We start from the raw sequence: 21,086 nt of genomic DNA on the forward strand, positions 1-21,086 counted from the left end.
GTGACTAGGTTCTATTCTGCCTTGTGTTTTAAGGAATGTTTAATCTGGTTGGAATCTCTCATGAACATCTGAGGAAATGCTTCATTCGTAAGGTATTTTATCCTACAATCACCCTAGACTTTTTCTCTCCATCTTCCTGACTACCACACATGTATCTAATTCTTTCCCCTGGTCAAGAACATGCCTAGGACAAGAGGAAAGCAGCTAAAGTCCAGGGGAAAATACCATCCTACCAGTTTTGGGGCGAGAGGGCTGAATGACAATATCAAGGTTAAAATATTATCCATCTTTCCCTTCATTGAATCAAAGGACAAGATAAATGGTTAGTTCTGTTCCTGCAAATCGTTAGTTGCTATGCTTTTTGACACCCCACAGAGTCATTATATATAAAATATTTGTATTCACATCAATATTTTATTGATTATTCTTCAGGCAGTTTTGGAGCAGGCAGGCTATTATTCAACTAGAAGTAGGAAGCCAATTCTCCATCCCCCATCTTTACTCTTAAGACGATCAAACAGAAAAGATGTGGAAGCATCCTCTGTGGGTCAAGGGTGACCAAAGCAATAATATTTGCAGCCTAAGTGCATGCAGCTTCCTGTCAGCCACAAAGCCAAGTGTCTGATTCAATAGAGATGTGAAGAAGTGTGATTGAACTGGTAGAGTTGAATTAAAATACCACTGTCTACCGTAAAGATGCTCAGAGTTTCAAGTTAGCCATTTTTTAATTTATAACCAGCCCAAGTTGGGAATGACTAGCATTGTAAGTAGCCTGTAAATTCCAGGAAAGCAGGGGCTGTGTCTGTCTTGTTTACCTCCAAACCCCAGTCCCTAGAATAGCATCGCACTTAGGCAACAGCTTTAAATGACTGAATGCACCAACCAAAGCATGAATCATCCCTTCACATACCTCCAGTAATAACAGAGCTCTTTCTTCCTTTGTGATGCTCCCCCCCCATAAAATTCATATCATAAATTCTTAAAAATCACTAGATTTTAGATTCTGTGGTATCCCATTTGATTATTAGGTACACAGCACAAAACAGCAACAACAACAAAAAAACAAAACATGCAGAAGCATTAAAATGTTTCTACCTGGTAACCCAAGTTGGAAAGATCAATTCCCTATTAAGATGAAAGCCTGGCTAGAACACTTTTTAAAAAACAAAAACTTGTTAACTTTTAAAAAGCTTTTGTCTTACCTGGTAACCCAGTCGACAGCCAGACTTTCCGCACCAGGTAGATTGTGCTTTAAGACTGTCTCCCTGTTTGTCGTATTCACAAACATTCTCTCAATGACTTTATTCTCTATATCAAGCCAGTACAATCTCTTTTCTACTCGGTCAAAATCCAATGCCACAACATTACCCAGTCCTTGCAAGATGAGGGAGTATAAATGGCCATAGACAGTTAGATTTCTCAAATAGTAACGGTTGCTAAAAATGAGATCAGGCTCTATGTTGCTGTTCTGCCGGCAGGTCTTTCCATCTGGCTCACGGATGTAGCCTGGGGCACATTTGCAGATGTAAGTGCCAGGTAAGTTCTCACACTTTTGGCTACAGACGAAGGGCGTCTCCTCGCATTCATCAATATCAACACAAGTCCTCTTGTCAGACAACAGCTTGTAACCAGGGTTACAAGAACAATAGAAACTGGTTAAGGTGTCTGTGCAGTTTTGGTTACAACCACTGAGTGTAGGGTCATTGCACTCATTAATGCCTGTAGGTAAAAGACAGTTATCAGAGAACCTAAGTTGTCAGTAATGGACCCACCATAATGGTCAAAAAAGTGCTTGGGGCTGGTGCACTGGGATGACCCAGAGGGATGGTACGGGGAGGGAAGTGGGAGGGGGGTTCAGGATGGGGAACACGTGTACACCCGTGGCGGATTCATGTTGATGTTTGGCAAAACCAATACAATATTGTAAAGTAATTATCCTCCAATTAAAATAAATAAATTTAAATTTTAAAAAAAAGTCAGCCTTCCTGCTGGACAGATGCAGTTCTTTTTGTTTGGTTGGGTTTGGACAGAGCCAAGTTCTTAATGAATCATGCTAAAAAAGACAAATAAACAGGGACAAATAAGAAGGGATTTCTAAAGGCCCCACATTATTCAAAAGTCACTCTTACTCAACTTCCTTCCTTGATCCTTCACCAATGGTTTTAACAACTAATACAACCAGGGTGGGGGTTAGGGGCGGGGTGGGAGGGGGACTTCCAGTTAAACTCTCCCCTTTAGTCACCTGAGGATGAAAATTAAGAACAGATTAAGGAATGTAGTCATTGCAACAAGTCATTGCAAGATCAGTGCTGTTTGCTCTTAGATACGATGGCCTTAATTTGTTTATCTCCTATTCTCTATAATGAATGGCTAACTGATGATTAGTCCAAAAAACGTGTGTGACTGACCTTATAGACCAAGAAATCCTTGCTTTTTGATAGGCAAACAACAGTAATTTTCTGGCAGTGTGCTACTTAGAGAACCAACTGAAAGGTCCTACTAAGTCAGAAAGGGTTGAGAATCCACACTCAGTCCCCCTCGTTTCCTTTTCCCTAATCTTCCGTTATACTCACCACATCCTTTCTCATCACTGTTGTCTGAGCAGTCAGGGAAGTTGTTACAGACTTTCACCATCTCAATGCAGTTCCCACTGTCACACCTGAACTGATGAGGGGGGCATGTGGTTTCTGGGGTGTGACACAGGTGCTCCAGCTCATCAGAGTTATCTTTACAGTCATTGTCCCCATCACAGACATAGGCCTTATTAATGCAGAGTCCGTTCTGACACGTAAAAAGGGTCTCGTCGCAGGTAGGGTACACACAGCCCCTCTCATCACTGTAGTCACCACAGTCATTGTTCCGGTCACACCTGTGTCATGAGACCCAGTACCACTTAAAATCAGAATATTTCAGGTGAAAATCCAGATCCCCAATTTCTCTCCAAACACATGATGCTGATAGCGTCTGTGTCTCTTACAGGGGCACACGCCCACAGTCCGCCTCACCTGCCTCTCTCTGTTGTCAGGCTGACCCTGAGCCACAGCGTGCAGTCCCATTCATCATCCTGCTCACACTGTCACTTTTCTTATAGCAGAAAGAATTGAATGAAGTATTTCTTATGCCCATGCCTCTATTCCAAGTGGCAAACCCTGAGCGTCAGCTGCCTCAAGAAAGACTTTTCTTCTAGTAAGCCCACTTCACTCATCTTTCTGATCCTCTGTGCAAGGTCATGTTATGACCTTCCAGGACCCCAGGCACTTCTGCTTTCATGGGCCCCTTCCTCCATAAAAATATTTAAAATTATATTTAAGGACTACGTTGGTATAAAGGCATATATATTATTATTTAGTATGTAAATACTTTCTTTGACCTAAAAGTTCTCTTTATTTTTTTTCTTTTGATTTTAAAAGAAGTCCAAACATTTTCAGAGGCCATGAAAAGTATCATGGGCCCCAGCCCTGCCTCATGGACTTTTGAGGTTTGTTAATAACTTTTTTAATCCCCAATTCACCTGAAGTGGTTGGGGATACACAAGCCATTGTTACAGACGAACTCTGTTCCAAAGCAGGATCTTCTGGTGCAATTCTGGTGCTCATCAAGGGCATCAAGGCAATCTGCTTCACCATCACAAACCCACGATTTAGGGATACAGCCTCTGTGTGGACGCACACCAACCTCACAGGCAAACTCAGAACTTGAGCAGTTGCGATTCTCTGAAGCTAAAGCACAAAGAGAATCAGGAATCATATGAGAGCTCATTCCAGCAGTCAAGTTCATTTTGAATCAGTATTTATCTTGCTTTACGTTACATAATAGTCTGAGGGATGAAAGGAAATGAAGGGAAAATAGGAAGATAAATTACTCTCCCAAATTTTCATTTTAAATGCTTTGAACCTTGAATTTTTTTCAGAAGTAAAAAGTAAAGATAAACACCTCATAATTTAATTTCCATAAAATTAATGTAAGGTCATAGTTTTCCCTTAGGGATATAGAAAACTACTTGCATTTTATTAATTGGATACTAAAAATCCCATACATTTGGTAATTTTTTTTTATTTTATAAAGTATAATCACACAAACACAATGTGAGATAGGCATTTTATGCCAGTTTTATGAGAAAAGTGAAACTCACAATGGTCAACTAGACAGCAAAAAAAGAAAAATCACAGAATTTTCTAAAAAGCTAGGGCTTCTTTCCTACATATATAGGAAGAGTACTTGTTAATAAAAGTTGACAGACACCATGACACTTTAGGAAAGAGCGAAAATGCTAACATGTAATCATGAAACTCTGCAGTATAGAATAGAGATTTTATCTGAGGGTGAAAAGGAGACAAAAGGAAGGGGGTCTTGAAGAAGAGATATGGGAGAAGAGTACACACTACAGTCTAGACCTGGGCAGCTGCCCACCCATTTCATAGAGGATATGGAGCAACAGGGGCCATCACCAAAGTCATGGACATGTGAGAATCAAATGCAAAGATCATCGAGTCACTGTTTTTATTATCCTACCATGGAAAGATACTCTAAGACACCTAATTTAGAGTTCTATGCTCTGTTGGTAATGGGAAATGTTGTTTCATAGTCTGTTCCATAATTCACTTAAAAGAATGACCCCTGCCCCCCGCTTAACAGCTCTAGGGTAATGGATAAAACTAGAGGCACAGTTAATTGCAACAGTATTAAAGCTGCTAACTCAGTGGCCAACTGAGCTCTCTTTATCTGTTCTAGAAATGTAGGACATTATTTCCATTACCTAAATGCAACAGAAAAAAAAACATTCAAATCATTTTTCACCATTTACAAGCATTTATGTAGATAATATAAAACATTCCTGAGCAGAAAAATAAAGATAACATTCTATCTGCATACTTCCAATAAAGAAGAACCTGTGTGACAACCATATTCTCCAAAGACAGAAAAATCAAGCTACTGTTTCCCTGAAACGTGACTCCAGAGAAGAATTAATTGTTTGCACTTACTGCAGTTGTGTCTTTCATCCTCATCACTCATGTCTCCACAGTCATTATCACCATCACAGACCCACATCATTGGGATGCACCTGTTATTGTCACACTTGAAATAATCACTGGCGCATGTTGACTGAGAAAACTCTGGGAAAAAAAAAAACAAAAAAAAGCACTCTTGGTGAGAAGAGTCATGTGCAGTCAGGAATCTTGAGAGAAACATACTATAGCAAGGGCTTCTTAGAACACCAATTAGAATTCTTTAATCATATCCCACATGTTAACAAATCAAGTTGTCATATGCCCAGAATCCCAGAGATCCCTCAAAATTAGCCTAAGGCAAAAGAACATTTAATTTTAACTATTAAAATACAACACAATGATAACAGTAAGGAGAAACGTGAACTTCCACGAGCTGGAAAGAATGGAGTATGTATCGATACAGCCTTTGAAAGGCTTTGACACAGGAAACTGACTCCCAGAGATCGAGCCTTCCCACATACGCAGGATGTTCATTCCAGCATTACATCTTACAAGGAAAAAATGGAAACAAGCTAAATGCCCAGCAGTTGGGAAAGGGATAAAAACACACAGAACAGCCACACTTTACAGCAATATTCAGCAGTACAAAGATAAGATGGACGTGTATTTTCTTTCTTTTATTAATTATTTTTTAATTGAAGGACAATTGCTTTACAGAATTTTGTTGTTTTCTATTACCACATATAAAAGAGACAGCCAATGGGAATGTGCTGTATAACTCAGGGAACTCAAACAGAGGCTCTGTAACAACCTAGAGGGGTGGGGTTGGGAGGGAGATGGCAGGGAGGTTCAAGAGGGAGAGGTGTATTTTCTAACTGATAAGATATTGTTAGGATAAAAAAAAAAGTGGGAGGGGAACAGCAGAAAGATATATATAGTAAGATCCCTATATGTCAGGATATACAGATAAAGAATTCACACTTAATAGCAGTTATGTCTGGAGGTGAGGGGATTGTAAGAGGGTGAAAGAATGGGGATTTCACTCTTTTGTATACATCTTATTATTTATTTAAAATTATATCTGTGTATTGGATGTTCACTAAACTTACTATGATAATTGTTTCATGATGTATGTAAGTCATTATGTTCTACACTTTAATTTTACACAGTTCTATATGTCAATCTCAATAAAACTAGAAGAAAAAAATACCTCTGTATTATGAAAATCCATTAATATTAGATTGTGTGTTTACTTCTATTTAAATATGTCAGATAGTTGGTATTAATTGATAATACTAATTGATAATGACTGTAGTTCCCATGGATAAGTTTGGAAACTATTTATTCTTCATATATCTGAACCAATAGTTCATATATTTAAAATAATCTCTAAGACCCTTCTACTCACCTAACAACTACTATTTCTTTTACAGCTCCTTAAAACTCTGTGTGCCCTTTGTTTTCTACAAAACTTTTAGTGTTGGGGAAAAAGAAATTGTCAAGGAGCTTCTAATACCATTCTCTATTAGCCACAGAATTTGAGCCCAAGGGAAAACAGGAATGGAAAATAGCCTGAATTCAGCTGCAAAACTAGGCTAATGGTCTTAAGAAAATACCCCTCCAAAAAAAGTGATGGTACTTACTACAGTGATATTTATAATACCAGAAAAAATAAAGCAATCTAAATACTTAAAATAGAGGCAGTTAACTCAATGATCATATAGCCACTCAATGGAATATCACAAAGCCATTAAACAAGAGTATGAAGATGACATCATGGGTTAGAGAAGTCTCTCTTAACCAGACAGTATATATATTTTAAGCTTCAGGCCATATGTTCTTTTTCACAACTACTTGACACTATAATATAACTAGGGGGTGTGGGTTCAATACCTGGGCAGGGAGCTAAGATCCCACATTCCTCATGGCCAAGAAAAAAGAAAACATAAAACAGAAGCAATACTGTAACGAATTCAATAAAAACTTTTTTTTAATGGTCAATGTCAAAAAAATCTGGAAAAAAAAAAAACAAGACAAGCATGGCCATAGTTTGCTGACCCACATACAACAATATTGCCAGACCCCCTAAAAAAAGCAATATAGAAGATTGTACATTCAGATTTTTACAGTTATGTTTAAAAAATTGTGCATGGATACAGATTAGGATTTGCAAAGGTAAATAGCAGCCTTCAAACACAAGCAACACACAACTGCCTCCAAGAATATAACTAGGTCCTTGGAACATCTCAGGAAGCTCAGATGGCCTTGGGACCCTAACCCCTCAGCTGGTACACAGAGCAGGAAGAAACGTGTGCCCCTCACCTGCCCCCTCGGCATGTACATCATGGTCTCAATAACCTTTAGATCCTCCCATAGTCTTATGGGTGAGAACTCACCCAAATTCAGAAATTCCAATTCAGAGTCAATTACAATTAATTGAGTTCCACAAACCAGACAGGTAGTAGGTGCATCACCAACTTTTGGTAGGTGCAACTTTTGTCTGCATCAATCAGCAACTTCCATATCCTGCCCAACAATCCACCCAGTGCCCTACATGACCAGGCTTTTAATGAGTATCTGCTGAGGGGTATCAGCAAGGAGTGCAAACATTCCCTAGCCAGAGCCATAGGTCACATTTGAAGCAGTTGGAAGAGGGGTGCCAGCTGCATCACAATGCTTTTCATGCTGGCTCACTCTCTTACCACAAGTGGGAGGTTCGTCAGAGCCGTCAGAACAGTCTTTTTCATGATCACAATACCAACGCGCAGGAATACAGGGCCCAGAGGTGCAATGGAACTCATCGCTCCCACACGACCGAGTGGCTGCAGTAGGTAAAGAAGAGAAAATCCATGAGCAACACACAAGCTTGTTCCTCATAACCTGCCTATATCTCTGAACTGGGTAGGAGTTGCCAAGACAGGAAGACTGAGGCATGAGTTTTTATAGAAGTTTTCCATCCAGAGGAAAGAACATGGGAGAGCAATACTTCTCCATTCTCCTAAATTTCAGAGATTCAGAAAATAAATTGCACTTATTAGAAATACCAAAAAGACTATTTTTTGATACATGAAATCAAATTATAGATAAAAGAAAACATGGTTCTATGTTTTCTGCCATAACACAAAATAAATTCTACTGAAAAGAAAAAAACAACAAAATAACCAAATCACCCTATACACAACCTTTTAAGCCATATTAGACCATGATTCTAGAGAATTATCAAAGTTTTGCTCTTATTCATCCTTGCAACTTATTTGAGTAAATGATTCTGCCTATGTGTAAACTTTTCTCATATAACCTGAGGTTATGGTCTGATATGTTTTCTAGATTTTCTATTTCCTCTTGTGGCTGTTTTTACAACTGATTCCTACTCTTGGATTGTAACCTGGCCTGGTAACCATTCCTAAATTCTTAAAGGATGCATCTATTTACACTAATAGTTTCAAAGTTATTGAACTTAAGAATTTGAGCTATAAATATAAGAAATTATTTGATTGAACCAAACAACTAAATATTAAGGTTTTTGAAAGTCAAACATATGAAAAAGACAAAAATTCTTTCAGTTACTAATGGTTATTATAAACGTATTGAGAATAAATATGAGGGCTTATTTTGCAAATTCTGCCTGTAGTTCCTGAAGATGAAAGACCTTTAATTATAGGAGGTTATGCATTATAGTTGATCCCTGGAAGAAATATTTGGAGTCAGGCATCCAGCCAGGGAACAGAGAGAAGGGACTTCTTATGCCCCTCCAATTACATCCTAAATAACTGCCTGCTGTATCTATTTACACAGAGAAGGCAATGGCACCCCACTCCAGTACTCTTGCCTGGAAAATCCCATGGACGGAGGAGCCTGGTGGGCTGCAGTCCATGGGGTCGCTAAGAGTCGGACACGACTGAGCAACTTCACTTTCACTTTTCACTTTCATGCATTGGAGAAGGAAATGGCAACCCACTCCAGTGTTCTTGCCTGGAGAATCCCACGGATGGGGGAGCCTGGTGGGCTGCCGTCTATGGGGTCGCACAGAGTCGGACACGACTGAAGCGACTTAGCAGCAGCAGCAGCAGCAGTATCTATGTATAAGGTCCACTTGAGAGGACAAATTGAAATTAGCCGAAACACAGAAGCCATGTGTCTGTATTAGCTCAAGACATGCATGCCTGGAACCACAAAAGGTTTATCTTACCACAGAAAAGGGGGTTTTCATCACTCATATCTCCACAATCGTTGTCTCCATCACACAAGAAAGAACGTGGAATACAAATCGTTGAATTCGTACACTTTACATATCCAGGATGGCACGTGCGTTCAGCTTGAAAAAGACAACCAGAAAAACAATTTGGAACATATTCATCACGTGTACGTCATATATGTCCATGCTAACCTATCTACTACACAAACCAGCAGAAGGGAAACTATCAGAGAGGCATAACTCATGACAGTTATGTGATGCCATATAGTCTCTAGTAAAAAGAGCATTTCCTATTTTCATTATTTAATAGCATCACCAAGACTTCCCACTCTCCTCACTCCCCACACAATGGAGTAACATGAATGAAGAAGATCTCTATATATTGATAAGGAAAGATGGCATGAGCTCCAGGATGCATTAACAGCAGGAAAGCAAAACACTAGGCTATCTTTTGTGTATGAAAACTGGTAACTGTGTGTGTCCAGCAAGAAAGAAATGCTTACATTTAAAACAAAAATGAAAAGATAAACTAACGAAAATTGTCACTCCTATGAACAGATTGAGAATAGTATGGAGGGAACAGGGTGGAGAGGGCAAGCATGAAGGATGTCTGTGAGTGTACCTTGTCATACAATTTTTATATGACTATGAATCCATGCACATTATTTTCTATAATTGAACACAATGAAATAAAAATGGATAAAGAAAAGCAATTTCCAAAATTTGGAAATAGTAACAAATGACTGCATATTTCTAATGGGAAATAATCTAAGAACAAGAAGGACATAAAATGTTTAATTACATTTGTATGGTTACTTTTCGGAGAAGGCAATGGCATCCCACTCCAGTACTCTTGCCTGGAAAATCCCATGGACCTAGGAGCCTGGTGGGCTGCAATCCATGGGGTCGCTAAGAGTCAGACACAACTGAGCGACTTCACTTTCACTTTTCACTTTCATGCATTGGAGAAGGAAATGGCAACCCACTCCAGTGTTCTTGCCTGGAGAATCCCAGGGACGGGGGAGCCTGGTGGGCTGCCGTCTATGGGGTCATACAGAGTCGGACACGACTGAAGTGACTTAGCATAGCATAGCATGATTATTTTGAAAGTATTCTAAAATAAAGCAAATAAGTGACTATGTCACCTATTACAAACTAAGATTTTAAGTGTAAGAGATGTGATTATAAAATCTAAAAGGTAAAAACATGTTTATCTTAAATTAAAATGGAAAATACCAATATCATTTTTTTTCCCTTTAGAACTGTATTTCCTAGTCCTGTCCACTAAAAAGGCCTAGAAGCAATAAAGGCCAAATAGGAATAGGTAACCCAACACTGTGGTAATTTTAAATTTTTTAAAAGTCTATTAAATTACAATATTGCTTCTGTTTTATGTGTTGGTCTTTTGGCCATGAGGTATGTGGGATCTTTGTTCCTCAACTAGAGACGGAATCCATACCCTCTGTGTTGGAAGTCTTAACCACTGGACTTCCAGGGAAGTCCCAGTAATTTTTAAATACCACACACAAAAGGAATGAGACAAATTCCAGGTCTGAGACAAGAAATGCACAAGTCTGAAATGTACTATGGAAGATCGAATAGGATCAAGTCAAAATAAAAAAGGATCCAACTTAGCAGGATTCCCGCTGCCAAAAATAGGACAATTAAGCACCAAAAGCAGTAAATTACTTCATCTCATTAAAACTCAAATATGTAAAAATCCATGAGTTTAATACAATAGTAAAAACAAAACAAAGCCAAAGCTTAATGCTCATTGGTCACCAACTTACTACTCTGAAAACTGAAAAGGGAAAGAAAGAATCAAACATTTCCTCTGCAGAATTGTATTTCAGAGTAACAAAATAGCTGATAAGGGAAATTTCTTCTTTAGAGAACTTGAGCTAATAACTGTGGATGGAATAGTAAAAATTTTAAATACCTGATTTATAACCCTTAAAATAATAATAAATTCATGGAACAACCATCCATGGTTAAAAACCACTGGGTGAACAATTGATGGGAACTTCCTAAAGGGAAGATTCAAACTGACTTCTAAATTAATATCGTCCTCACTTAAAGTGGAACAATCAAGCATTATATGCTTCATGATGTGATATAACAAGAAATAGACAGCTCCACCTATGATGTGTTCTTGCCCAAAGAACTAAGTCTAATGTAATCAAAGGTCTGGGTCTCAATTCCAACCTAAATCAATGTGTAGACTTTGAATCCTGATGTGAACAGATGAACTGGTGACATTTTGGGGCTAAGCAATAAAATTTGAATATGGACTTAGTACTAGAGGACATTAAGTAAGTATTGTTGACTTTGTTAAGCATAATGCTAGAATAGTAGTTCTTTTTCAAAATATATATTACCATGTATAAAACAGATAACTAGTGGGAGCTCAGCCTGGTACTCTGTGAAGACCTAGAGGGATGAGATGAGGTGGGAAGGGAGCGAGGCTCAAGGAGGGGGTATATGTATACTTATGGCTGATTCACCTTGTTGTATGGCAGAAACCAACATAACACTGTAAAGCAGAACAAATGTCTTTATCAGTGACATGTGTTTCTGGAAGTTGCTTTAAAATACTCAGGAAAAAAGTTGGAGGCATGGATGAAACATATTGACCACTTGTTAAAAAAAAAACAAAACAAAAAGGCATGGGTGCATGCTCTGGATGTCACCCAGTCATGTCTGGATCTTTGTGACCCCAGGACTGTAGCCCACCAGGCTCCTCTGTCCATAGGATTATCCAGGCAATAATACTGGCACACCCAAATAAATATTGTGTGTAACCGCATACAAAGACAGCAGAACATGTAGATATACCCAAACTGAAAATGCATTATTGCTCATACTCTGTGCTACTGTTTTCTCAAGATGCTAAACTGTAAGTTCCAGGAATTTGGGAAAAGCAACTCACTAAAAAGCAATTTACCAAATCATTTCAGTCAACACTGTACTACATAGCTCTGTGCATAACAAACATTAACCACACACATTAATCAATTAATTTTGTCAGTAATCATTGGTAAAGCTTCACAATAATCAGAAACACAAACCAAAGATAAAATATTGAAGGCGAAAATAGTCAAAGATTGTATGAATAAATCACATATTAGGTACAATTATTTTTAAAAATCACTAGTAGACATGTAAAATGAAATGTATGTTTTAGATGAATATTGTCGGTTCTTTCTCAGAAATGCACCGTCTTTACATCGCCCAGGCTCTGAGAGTTAGAGGCTCCAAAGCCCATTAAGAACTTAAGGTGAACTTACGGCAGTTTTTCTCATCTGAAGCACTGTTGTCAAGGCAGTTGTCTACCCCATCGCAGACTAATTCAGAAGGGATGCACCTTCCATTACTGCAAGTAAATTCTGTTCTGTTACAAGCCCTGAAGTGGCACCCAGCCTCATCGCTGTTGTCGCCACAGTCATTGTAGTGGTCACAGCGATCACTGTATGGCACACACCGCCCGTTGGCGCAGGTGAAGCTTGTCGAAGGGCAGCTGTGAAACGCTGAGAGGAGGGGGAAGAAATATTGAAAAAAACATTGAAGAAGCTCGCGGATTAAAGCATCATCCCGTTTTCTAAAAAGATACAATCAAGTAAAATAAGACACTTTGGGTTGACCTTCCAAGGCAAAAGCTGCCACACGTACTGCATGCAAAGTGAGCTCAAACTTTAAATTAGCTAAATTAAGCAAATATGTTGTATACTTTTTTTTAAGCAAATGGAGTATTTGACGCAAACGGCAAAGTCACTCCGTTCCTCTACCATCTCAATGTATAAGTTTATCTCAGTTTCATGAAAGCATGCAAACACAATGCTTTCATGGGACTGAGGCTCAGAGAGGTTAAGTAATTTTCCCAGAGCTCCCCAGACTATAAATGGCATGCAGCATCTCTGCTCTTTCTTAGGTGCACTTCAGAGGTGCTTCCTAATAAAGCATTGAACACTACTTCACAGCGTATGTATCCACTGTTGCGTGATTTAAGCAAAGTGCAGTCTAGATTCTCAGGGTACATGTTCTTTGCTTGTAAAAGGACCAAACACTAGGTACATCGTGAACTTCAAAAGTTCCAAGAGTTCAGCTCACCACAGAGAGTTTCCAGCTCATCACTGCTGTCACCACAGTCGTCGATGTCATTACATTGCAACTGGTCAGGGATGCACTTCCCACTGAGGCAGGTGAACTTGGAACTGTCACACCGGGTACCATTATCCTGGATACAGTACTTATTGTTGTTGGCCAGGTACCAGTGGCCCTCATGTGGACACTGGCACTCAGCGCCATTTGGACCTGAAGAAAGGTAAGCCCAGAAAAAAGCAAAATATTTCTGTAGCAAACACTGATATTTTCTTCCCCTGAAGAGCACTGGCAACAGCTTCTATATTATTAAACACCCTCTAAGACATGGAAACTCTGCTCTATGTTATGTTTTCATCAATATGAACCACCACCAGTTTCTAATGAATGTGGCTAATTCACCCTAATCTTTAAACCACTATTTCTTATCTTCATTGAAACATTAACAATGATTCTACCTTCTCAGCAAAATCTGCACAGCAATAGTCTCAAAAAGCACATCCTCTTATGAATTTATCATTCTCTATAAAACATACTTCTGAGGCACACTCTGTTTATTCAACTATAAACAGTACCTCCTAAATGAAAGTATGAAATTTCTATTCAAGACATGATATGCAGCAGCCAAACCTGCATATTTCTTTCTACCTCCATTAAGCTTGAATTTAAAATGTCATTGTAAGAAGTCTCCATATGGAATAGGAAAGAAAAAAAACCTTAAGTCTTCTTCTCAACATACAAACCCTGAAATCTATTTTAGAAATTCGTCTGAAAACAAAGAGAATCTTTGCTCGTGCTGGAGCTGAATATTCCCTCAGCCTTCCCTACTAGTGGTCATCATTATTATCACTCTCCATGATTCTATCTTTGTGCCCAATGCTTTCAGTTCGGTTCAGTTCAGTCACTCAATCGTGTCCGACTCTTTGCGACCCCATGAATTGCAGCACGCCAGGCCTCCCTGTCCATTACCAACTCCCAGAGTTCACCCAAACTCATGTGCATCAAGTCGGTGATGCCATCCAGCCATCTCATCCTCTGTCGTCCCCTTCTCCTCCTGCCCCCAATCCCTCCCAGCATCAGAGTCTTTTCCAATGAGTCAACTCTTCACAAGAAGTGACCAAAGTATTTACCTGGGGCACAAATATGGCTACAGCCCCCATTAAACCGATCGCAAGGACTGAGACATTGTTGTTGGTCCTTCACAACAGCACGAATACCCTTAGGCCGAAAGGGAAGGGTCACGGTCACTGCAGTCTGCCCTGACCCATCAACTTTGTTAGCTCGATAAATTTTCTGAGTGAGCAAGTCAGTCCAGTAAACATACTGGCCATAAATAGCCAAGCCAAAAGGACTATTGGCTCTGCTGACAATGACCTCCCTCAGATAGTGCTCTAGATCCATGCGCTCAATCTTCTCCCTAAAATGAAAATGGAAAAAGAAAATACTAGAATCTAGAAGGATTAAGGTCCTCAACTGGCACCCAATGCCTCAGTACAATCATGACTTTTACATAAGCCCCCAACTTTCCTTTCAAGTGGAGCGTATGGCAGCAAGAAATGTTTCTTCTGGTAATGGGAGAACTTCATCTCCTTATTAAACAATGGCCTATATAAATGATATCCAAATATTAATATAACCCACAAGTAATCCTACTAAATGAAACAGGAAAAAGAAACGAACAGTGGGAAGTATTGTGAAATAATACACCTCTTGCTTGGAAATAATACCTGTCTTGGTGTCTGGCACATAGTAGTCACTCAATAAAATGTGAATTACTTTTCCCTTCCCACCCGCTTAATAAGTTTTTCCATTTGCCATTGACTTTGAGATATCTTCCTAATTTAGACACAAAACATCCCTGCTTTATTTCAAGTGAGAAAATAAAGATAAAGTTGTTAGGTACTCAGCATCACGAGACCAAAAATCATAAGAAAATAAGCAAGGAAAGTTTAAGATTCCCAACATGCAGATACCAGCCATAATAAACAAAATCATCTCATATCTTCAATCATTAGGATGATGGGAATATATGTAATTTCAGAAGTGATTGGAGAGTTACATGCAAAAATTAGAGCTGACAGAAGTTTATAAAGAAAATATTGCGAAATGGACTGAGAAGAAGCTGGCACAAGAAATGATTTTTCTTTTGAGAAGATGATCAAAAGACAAAGACTGAAGGAAAATGCTTTTACAAGACACTGAATGTTAAAACCCAGAGAAAAGTTACTATCAGTGTACATTTAAAGTCATTCATTTTTCGAGGTAGTTACATGATTATAAACTGAATGATTATATTTATAATCATAGTTGAAATTAATTTGTCCAGTAATGCATCTTTAGATGTCTTTCAGTTCATAATTACTCAGTCTCATGATAGAGATCAATTTTCACAGGTCTATTCACCAGTATTTCACCACATTATGCATATCCCTCTTCTTTTGAACAGGGAGGAAGAAATCTCATCAATACCCACAAGAATAACCAAAGACACGTACAGATTAGCATCTGCCCAGTAGATAAGGTTTTGTTCATAGTCCAGAGTGAGCCCGTTGGGCCAGACCAGGCCCCTGTCCACCAAGCTTCTCCGGGAGTATCCACCCATTGTGGCCATCTCGATTTTGGCATTGGTACCCCAGTCAGTCCAATACATGTACCTAGTGATCCAAAAGGAGTCGTAATTCACCACAAGGAACTCACTTCTTTTTACTTAAGAAAGACAGCAGCATTCTTTAACTGCAAATATAACAGTTATATCTGACACCAATAGAGCAAATGGAAACTTACTCCATTCCCACCCATACAGCTTGTCCAACAGGGATTTACTGAGTCGGGGCATTAATTCCCCAGTATGCGGCCAGACTTCCTAGGAGCACCAACCAAGGTTCCTTCCCAAGTAAGGTCACTCATGCTCTTTCATCCCTTAATCTGTAGCTACAGTATTACAAGTCCACGAAACACTGGCTCTCTATTAACATAAGATAATTTCAGACCCCGCTCCCTCCAGAAATAAGCAATCATGACATACCCTTGGCAAGGATCTAACACAATTCCTCTTGGCTTTGGAACTTGGGCTATCAGAGTGTGTCTAGACCCATCCGTGGCAATGGACTTAATCATCTGATTGGTGTAGTCACTGTAATAAATTCTTTTATTGATCCAGTCAAAGGCAATGCCCTCAGGACTCCCTATGCCTGGACATACAACCAACAAACACACAAAAAGAAGTCAGAATCTCAATAAACATTATAGAATCCCTGGGTCATCCATGTGTGTTGATCCCACTGCGTCTCTTTCCAAGATAAGCTACAATTAGAGTGCACTTACCCGAAACAACAACAGTGGGAGGACTGCTCCTTGAATTCAGGTTGATATAGGAAATCTGGCCTTTTCCGGATGGCAAAAGTTGTGTGAAGTAGATTCTGTTATCTATGCTGTCATAGTCTAGGGCCACAGCCATTCTTTCCACACTTATTGCTGGGAAAGGTTGGCTATAGTCTTTGGGGTCAAAACGTAAGCTCCTCAAGGAATCATCCAAAGCAAAGATGAGGAAATTTTCTGATGAAATGGCACAGCTCTTACCATCAGCTTGCAGGGTCCCAAAGGCACAGTCACATTTAGGGGTTTGTGATTTAGGCAGAGCAAAGCAGAATTGGGCGCATCCTCCATTATTTTCCAAGCAAGGGTTGTTGTTGACCTCTGCTGGTGACCGAGGCTGGACACTCTGGTCAAAGATGGTCACATCTCTTAGCCAATCAATATTGTCCCTTATCACTGTTGGTCGATCTGCTCTATTTGGTTCCTTGCTGGCTTGGAGGATTTTCTTTAAATTCCTATCTACCCATATGATAGAATTTCCAAATACGGTGATGGCATAAGGAGCTGGGTAATGACTGCCGAAACGAATCACTTCAGTTTCCCCTCCCTCAATGCTGATCCTTGCAATTAAATCTACAGCATCATCAACCCAATAAATGTAGTTACTGCTATGATCCAATGCCAAGCCCCGTGGTGTGGCAGTGATGTCTGATACAAGCACAGTTCGATTGGTACAGTCAAGAAAAGACCGTTCAATCTTTGGGTTCTGCCCATAGTCAGACCAGAAGAGGTATCGATTCTTGGGGTCCACAACAATGTCTCTGGGCATATCCACTATGGTTTTAAGGAGAATGTGGCGGTGGGTGGTATTGATCCTTAGAACTTCTATCAGTGTTTCAGATCTAAAAGCATTGGTGAAATAAAGATTTCCTGCAGGAAAATGAAAGAGCATGCTGATTAATGGCAAACCAAGAAAAAAGAAGATAGCTCTTGTAAGATAGAGGTTTGAGCCAGTATATGTTGTCTTTCCCAGGAGGATAAATATCTCAGTTTAGGCTTAGGAAAATAAATATTTACTCTTAGGAACTAACAGTTCCTAACTGTTCCTACACTGTTTCTAACTAGTGTAGATGTTTTCATCATCCCATGGACCTTCTAAAGTCACCAAATTTGGGCATTACAGAACAAAGTAAATGTTAGAGCAAAAAAAGTATGGTGGGAAGATAGTTTACAATACATAAATGAATTTACTTAGCATGGGCTACATTTGGCCCATAGGCCATAGACTATTGACAGTTGTTTTTCAATGTATTATGAAAAACTGGATGGTAATTCAAAATTAAGTATATAAATCAGTATAGAAAAGTTAATATAATGTTGGGTCAGGCATTTCAGTTAACTACAACAAAGTACCTAATAATCAAAGGGTTTTCATAAATAACATGAGGAAGCAATTAAGAATTCAGCAACTACAATTGCTCAGCTTTAAAATAAATGATTGCCATTTTATGGTTTATATTTTAATATTCCTTTAGACATTTCTAATTTAGAAATTAGATGTTCCTTTAAGGGTGAAATAAGTCCACATAATTAAATATTTCTTTCCATTTTGCCAACGACTCAGTAAATAATCTATAATGAGATCATCTATAATGAATCTGTCAACTGAAACACTGTCATTAACAGGCACAAGGCTGTTACATTGATTCTAAAAACTCAATTCAGCTTATCTTAACTAATCTCAATAAACATCTAGGGAAATAGATCTGCCACATGTATGTTAAACTTTATAGTATAAATAAGATGATAGAAATGCAAACACAAAAAGCTTTTCAATAAAATCACTATACAGCTTACCCACCTGCTACCCAATCCACTGCAATACCCCGGACTCCATTTACTCCTATCCCATCTGTAACGATGTTTGTAAAATTAGACCCATCTGGTTTGATTCTACGGATTGCATTATTAGATGCCACAGAGACGTTAAAATCACACCAATAAATAAAGCCAGAAGATACGTCCACATCCACATGCAGTGCATTTCGTCCTGGAACATTAAAGAAAAGATCATTAAACTATGCTCTAGCTTGAATTAGAACTTTTAAAAATGTTTGCCCTTCCTCTCTAACCCTCATTCCAAATCCCCTTTGCTCAAACCATGCCCTGATTATGAAATAAAACTATTTATTTCCCAGTTGCAATGAGCACAACTACCCCCAGATCTTAGTTTCTAAAAGTCACTTCCCACAATAAAGAGTACCGGCTTCTGGGAGAAATGGTTAAGCATAGGTTTGGGAAGGGAAGGTACAAGGTAAGCCTGGAACATATTTATTAGACCAGGAAGCAAGGAAGCATTCAAACACTAATGAAATCATGTCAAAAGAATATAGACAGCAGTGTGAGAGGCTCTTCCCGGACAAAATGGATCAAAAGGAGCATCAAAAGAACAATTATGCTAAATGATTCTACACTGAATTAAAGAAAGAAAAACTTGAGTGTATGTGATAATAAAAAGGAGAGAAGAATGTAGAAGGAATAATAAAGCAAGAAAAAGAACCACTTTGCAATTCCCAATTAAATCATCATTTCAGACAAAGACAAAAACCAATGAATAAAAGATGCTTGGGGGAAAAGATATCCATAGGGTATCAAAGTATAACCCCAAAATTTTCACATAAATTGTAGAGGGGCAAAAAGGCAGAGATTTCATGGTGATCACCATTACCAGGTGATCACACTTAAGTATCAATTGTGGCAAAATGTTAACGATGGTTGAATCTAGCAAGTATAAGGGTGTTCACTACACTTTTCAACTTTTCTGCATTTGATATTTTTCAAAATGCAAAGCTGGATGAAAAACTTGCTGACTGTATAATATATTTACAAGATGGTAACTTAGATGACTTTTTAGACATAGGAAAGCAGAGATCAATCATGAGCACATGTGAATATGGTTATCAAGCAGAATAAACATGCTTCCTTACGTGCTGAATCCAAACATGGAGAAATGCTATATGGACTTCATATAGAAATGCTATAAGGACTTCAACATGGCACCCAGTGGAGTCAAATGTTGCTTGTATTGGAGGAACGTACCTGGGCCTGCCACTGGCACCATGGCTTCTGAATGATCTGACAGTTGCAAGCTAAAGCCCCTGATTGTCCGCAGCGTGGAAACAACAATGAAAGAATTGTATGGAGAGCAGGTCTGATGATCAGGATCGAGTTTAAATCCAGTGGCGCAGGCACAGGAGAACAGTCTTCCTGGTACAGGCAGGCAAATTTGCTGACAGGCATTCATGTTGTTGCTGCAGCCATTTGAGGATTCAGAGCCTAAATGAAATCACAATTAGTTTGTAACTTTTCACCCCATCTATTTGCCACTCAGTGTCAAATTTTGGGGTCATTATAAAAGTCAATAACAAAATATGGAATCTGAGCTAACCTAAAAACAATATTGGAGAGCTGAGTGCTTATAGAACTAACACACAGAAGTTTAAAATCGGACCACAACCATGTAATAGTTTATGTTATATCATAGTAGAGAATGGAGCACCAATTGTTTTTCTTCCACCAATCACTCAAGAGTTAGAGGAATAACCTATGTACTACCATTTAAAATTCTATCAATTTTAATTATATGATCAAATATGTGATGGATATTTGATTTAATGTATATTAAATAAGAATACTTGAAGTTTTTTTGAATATGCAATAAAATATCAAGTGACAAACCTAGGTTATAGGACAACAAACAAATTACTTGATCATCTTAGCCTAGATATTTCAAAATAAAAAAAATTATCTCTAGATCATAATACTAATTTAAAGGGGCAAATCAAAAGTTACACCATCTCAAAAAAGCACACCTAAGAGTACTCCTTTTAAGATTAAAAAAATTCTATTGTGTTATTCACTTTTCCAGTAGGTATCCAACCTCCAATGCTCCAGTAACTATTCTAGTTACTGGGTAGAGAGCAAGAAACAAGACAGACAAAATACCTGTCCTTATAAAGGTTACAACTAATGAAGAACTCGGACAATAAACACATACATAATTATGTCAGGGAGGGCAATAAAACAAAAGCAAAGTAAAAAGTGGTGGGGAATGAATGGGAGAAAGTTTACTCTGAAGTGAATCAGGCCTTTCAGATGCCATATTAGTCTTTGACACTTAGCCATGCTGGGATGATTTGAGAGAATGGCATTGAAATATGTATAATATCATATAAGAAACTAATCGCCAGTCCAGGTTCAATGCAGAATACAGGATGCTTGGGGCTGGAGCACTGGGATGACCCAGAGGGATGGTATGCGGAGGGCGGTAGGAGGAGGGTTCAGGATGGGGAACCCGTGTACCCCTGTGGCGGATTCATGTTGATGTATGGCAAAACCAATACAATATTGTAAAGTAATTAGCCTCCAATTAAAATAAATAAATTTAAATTTTAAAAAATATATTTTGGGATAATTTCTATTTCTGTATGCACATAGGTTTGTGTGTGTGGTGGGGTTGTAGGCAGACA

The 21,086-nt window shown here is 38.7% G+C and overlaps 1 protein-coding gene across 3 annotated transcripts in view; it reads right to left on the bottom strand.

Annotated features, from left to right (window-relative positions):
- The window catches only part of LRP2 (LDL receptor related protein 2), a 176,263-nt gene that overhangs the window by 41,670 nt on the left and 113,507 nt on the right, over positions 1-21,086 (bottom strand). For all 3 annotated transcript variants that reach the window (XM_086370871.1, XM_086370868.1, XM_086370878.1), the window contains exons 37-50: positions 19,657-19,893; positions 18,419-18,607; positions 16,567-17,487; positions 16,268-16,433; positions 15,738-15,896; positions 14,373-14,659; positions 13,252-13,455; positions 12,432-12,671; positions 9,139-9,264; positions 7,652-7,771; positions 4,983-5,114; positions 3,512-3,719; positions 2,574-2,869; positions 1,203-1,719 (exon numbers count right to left, since the gene is read on the bottom strand). In XM_086370871.1, coding sequence (XP_086226997.1) covers positions 1,203-1,719; positions 2,574-2,869; positions 3,512-3,719; positions 4,983-5,114; positions 7,652-7,771; positions 9,139-9,264; positions 12,432-12,671; positions 13,252-13,455; positions 14,373-14,659; positions 15,738-15,896; positions 16,268-16,433; positions 16,567-17,487; positions 18,419-18,607; positions 19,657-19,893 — 3,802 coding nt within the window. The remainder of the gene's footprint in view (positions 1-1,202; positions 1,720-2,573; positions 2,870-3,511; positions 3,720-4,982; positions 5,115-7,651; positions 7,772-9,138; positions 9,265-12,431; positions 12,672-13,251; positions 13,456-14,372; positions 14,660-15,737; positions 15,897-16,267; positions 16,434-16,566; positions 17,488-18,418; positions 18,608-19,656; positions 19,894-21,086) is intronic.

This window comes from Bos grunniens, chromosome 2, assembly GCF_055505025.1.
Source record: "Bos grunniens cultivar Pamir isolate PY7600 chromosome 2, Bosgru_T2T1.0, whole genome shotgun sequence".
NCBI classification, from domain to species: Eukaryota; Metazoa; Chordata; class Mammalia; order Artiodactyla; family Bovidae; genus Bos; species Bos grunniens.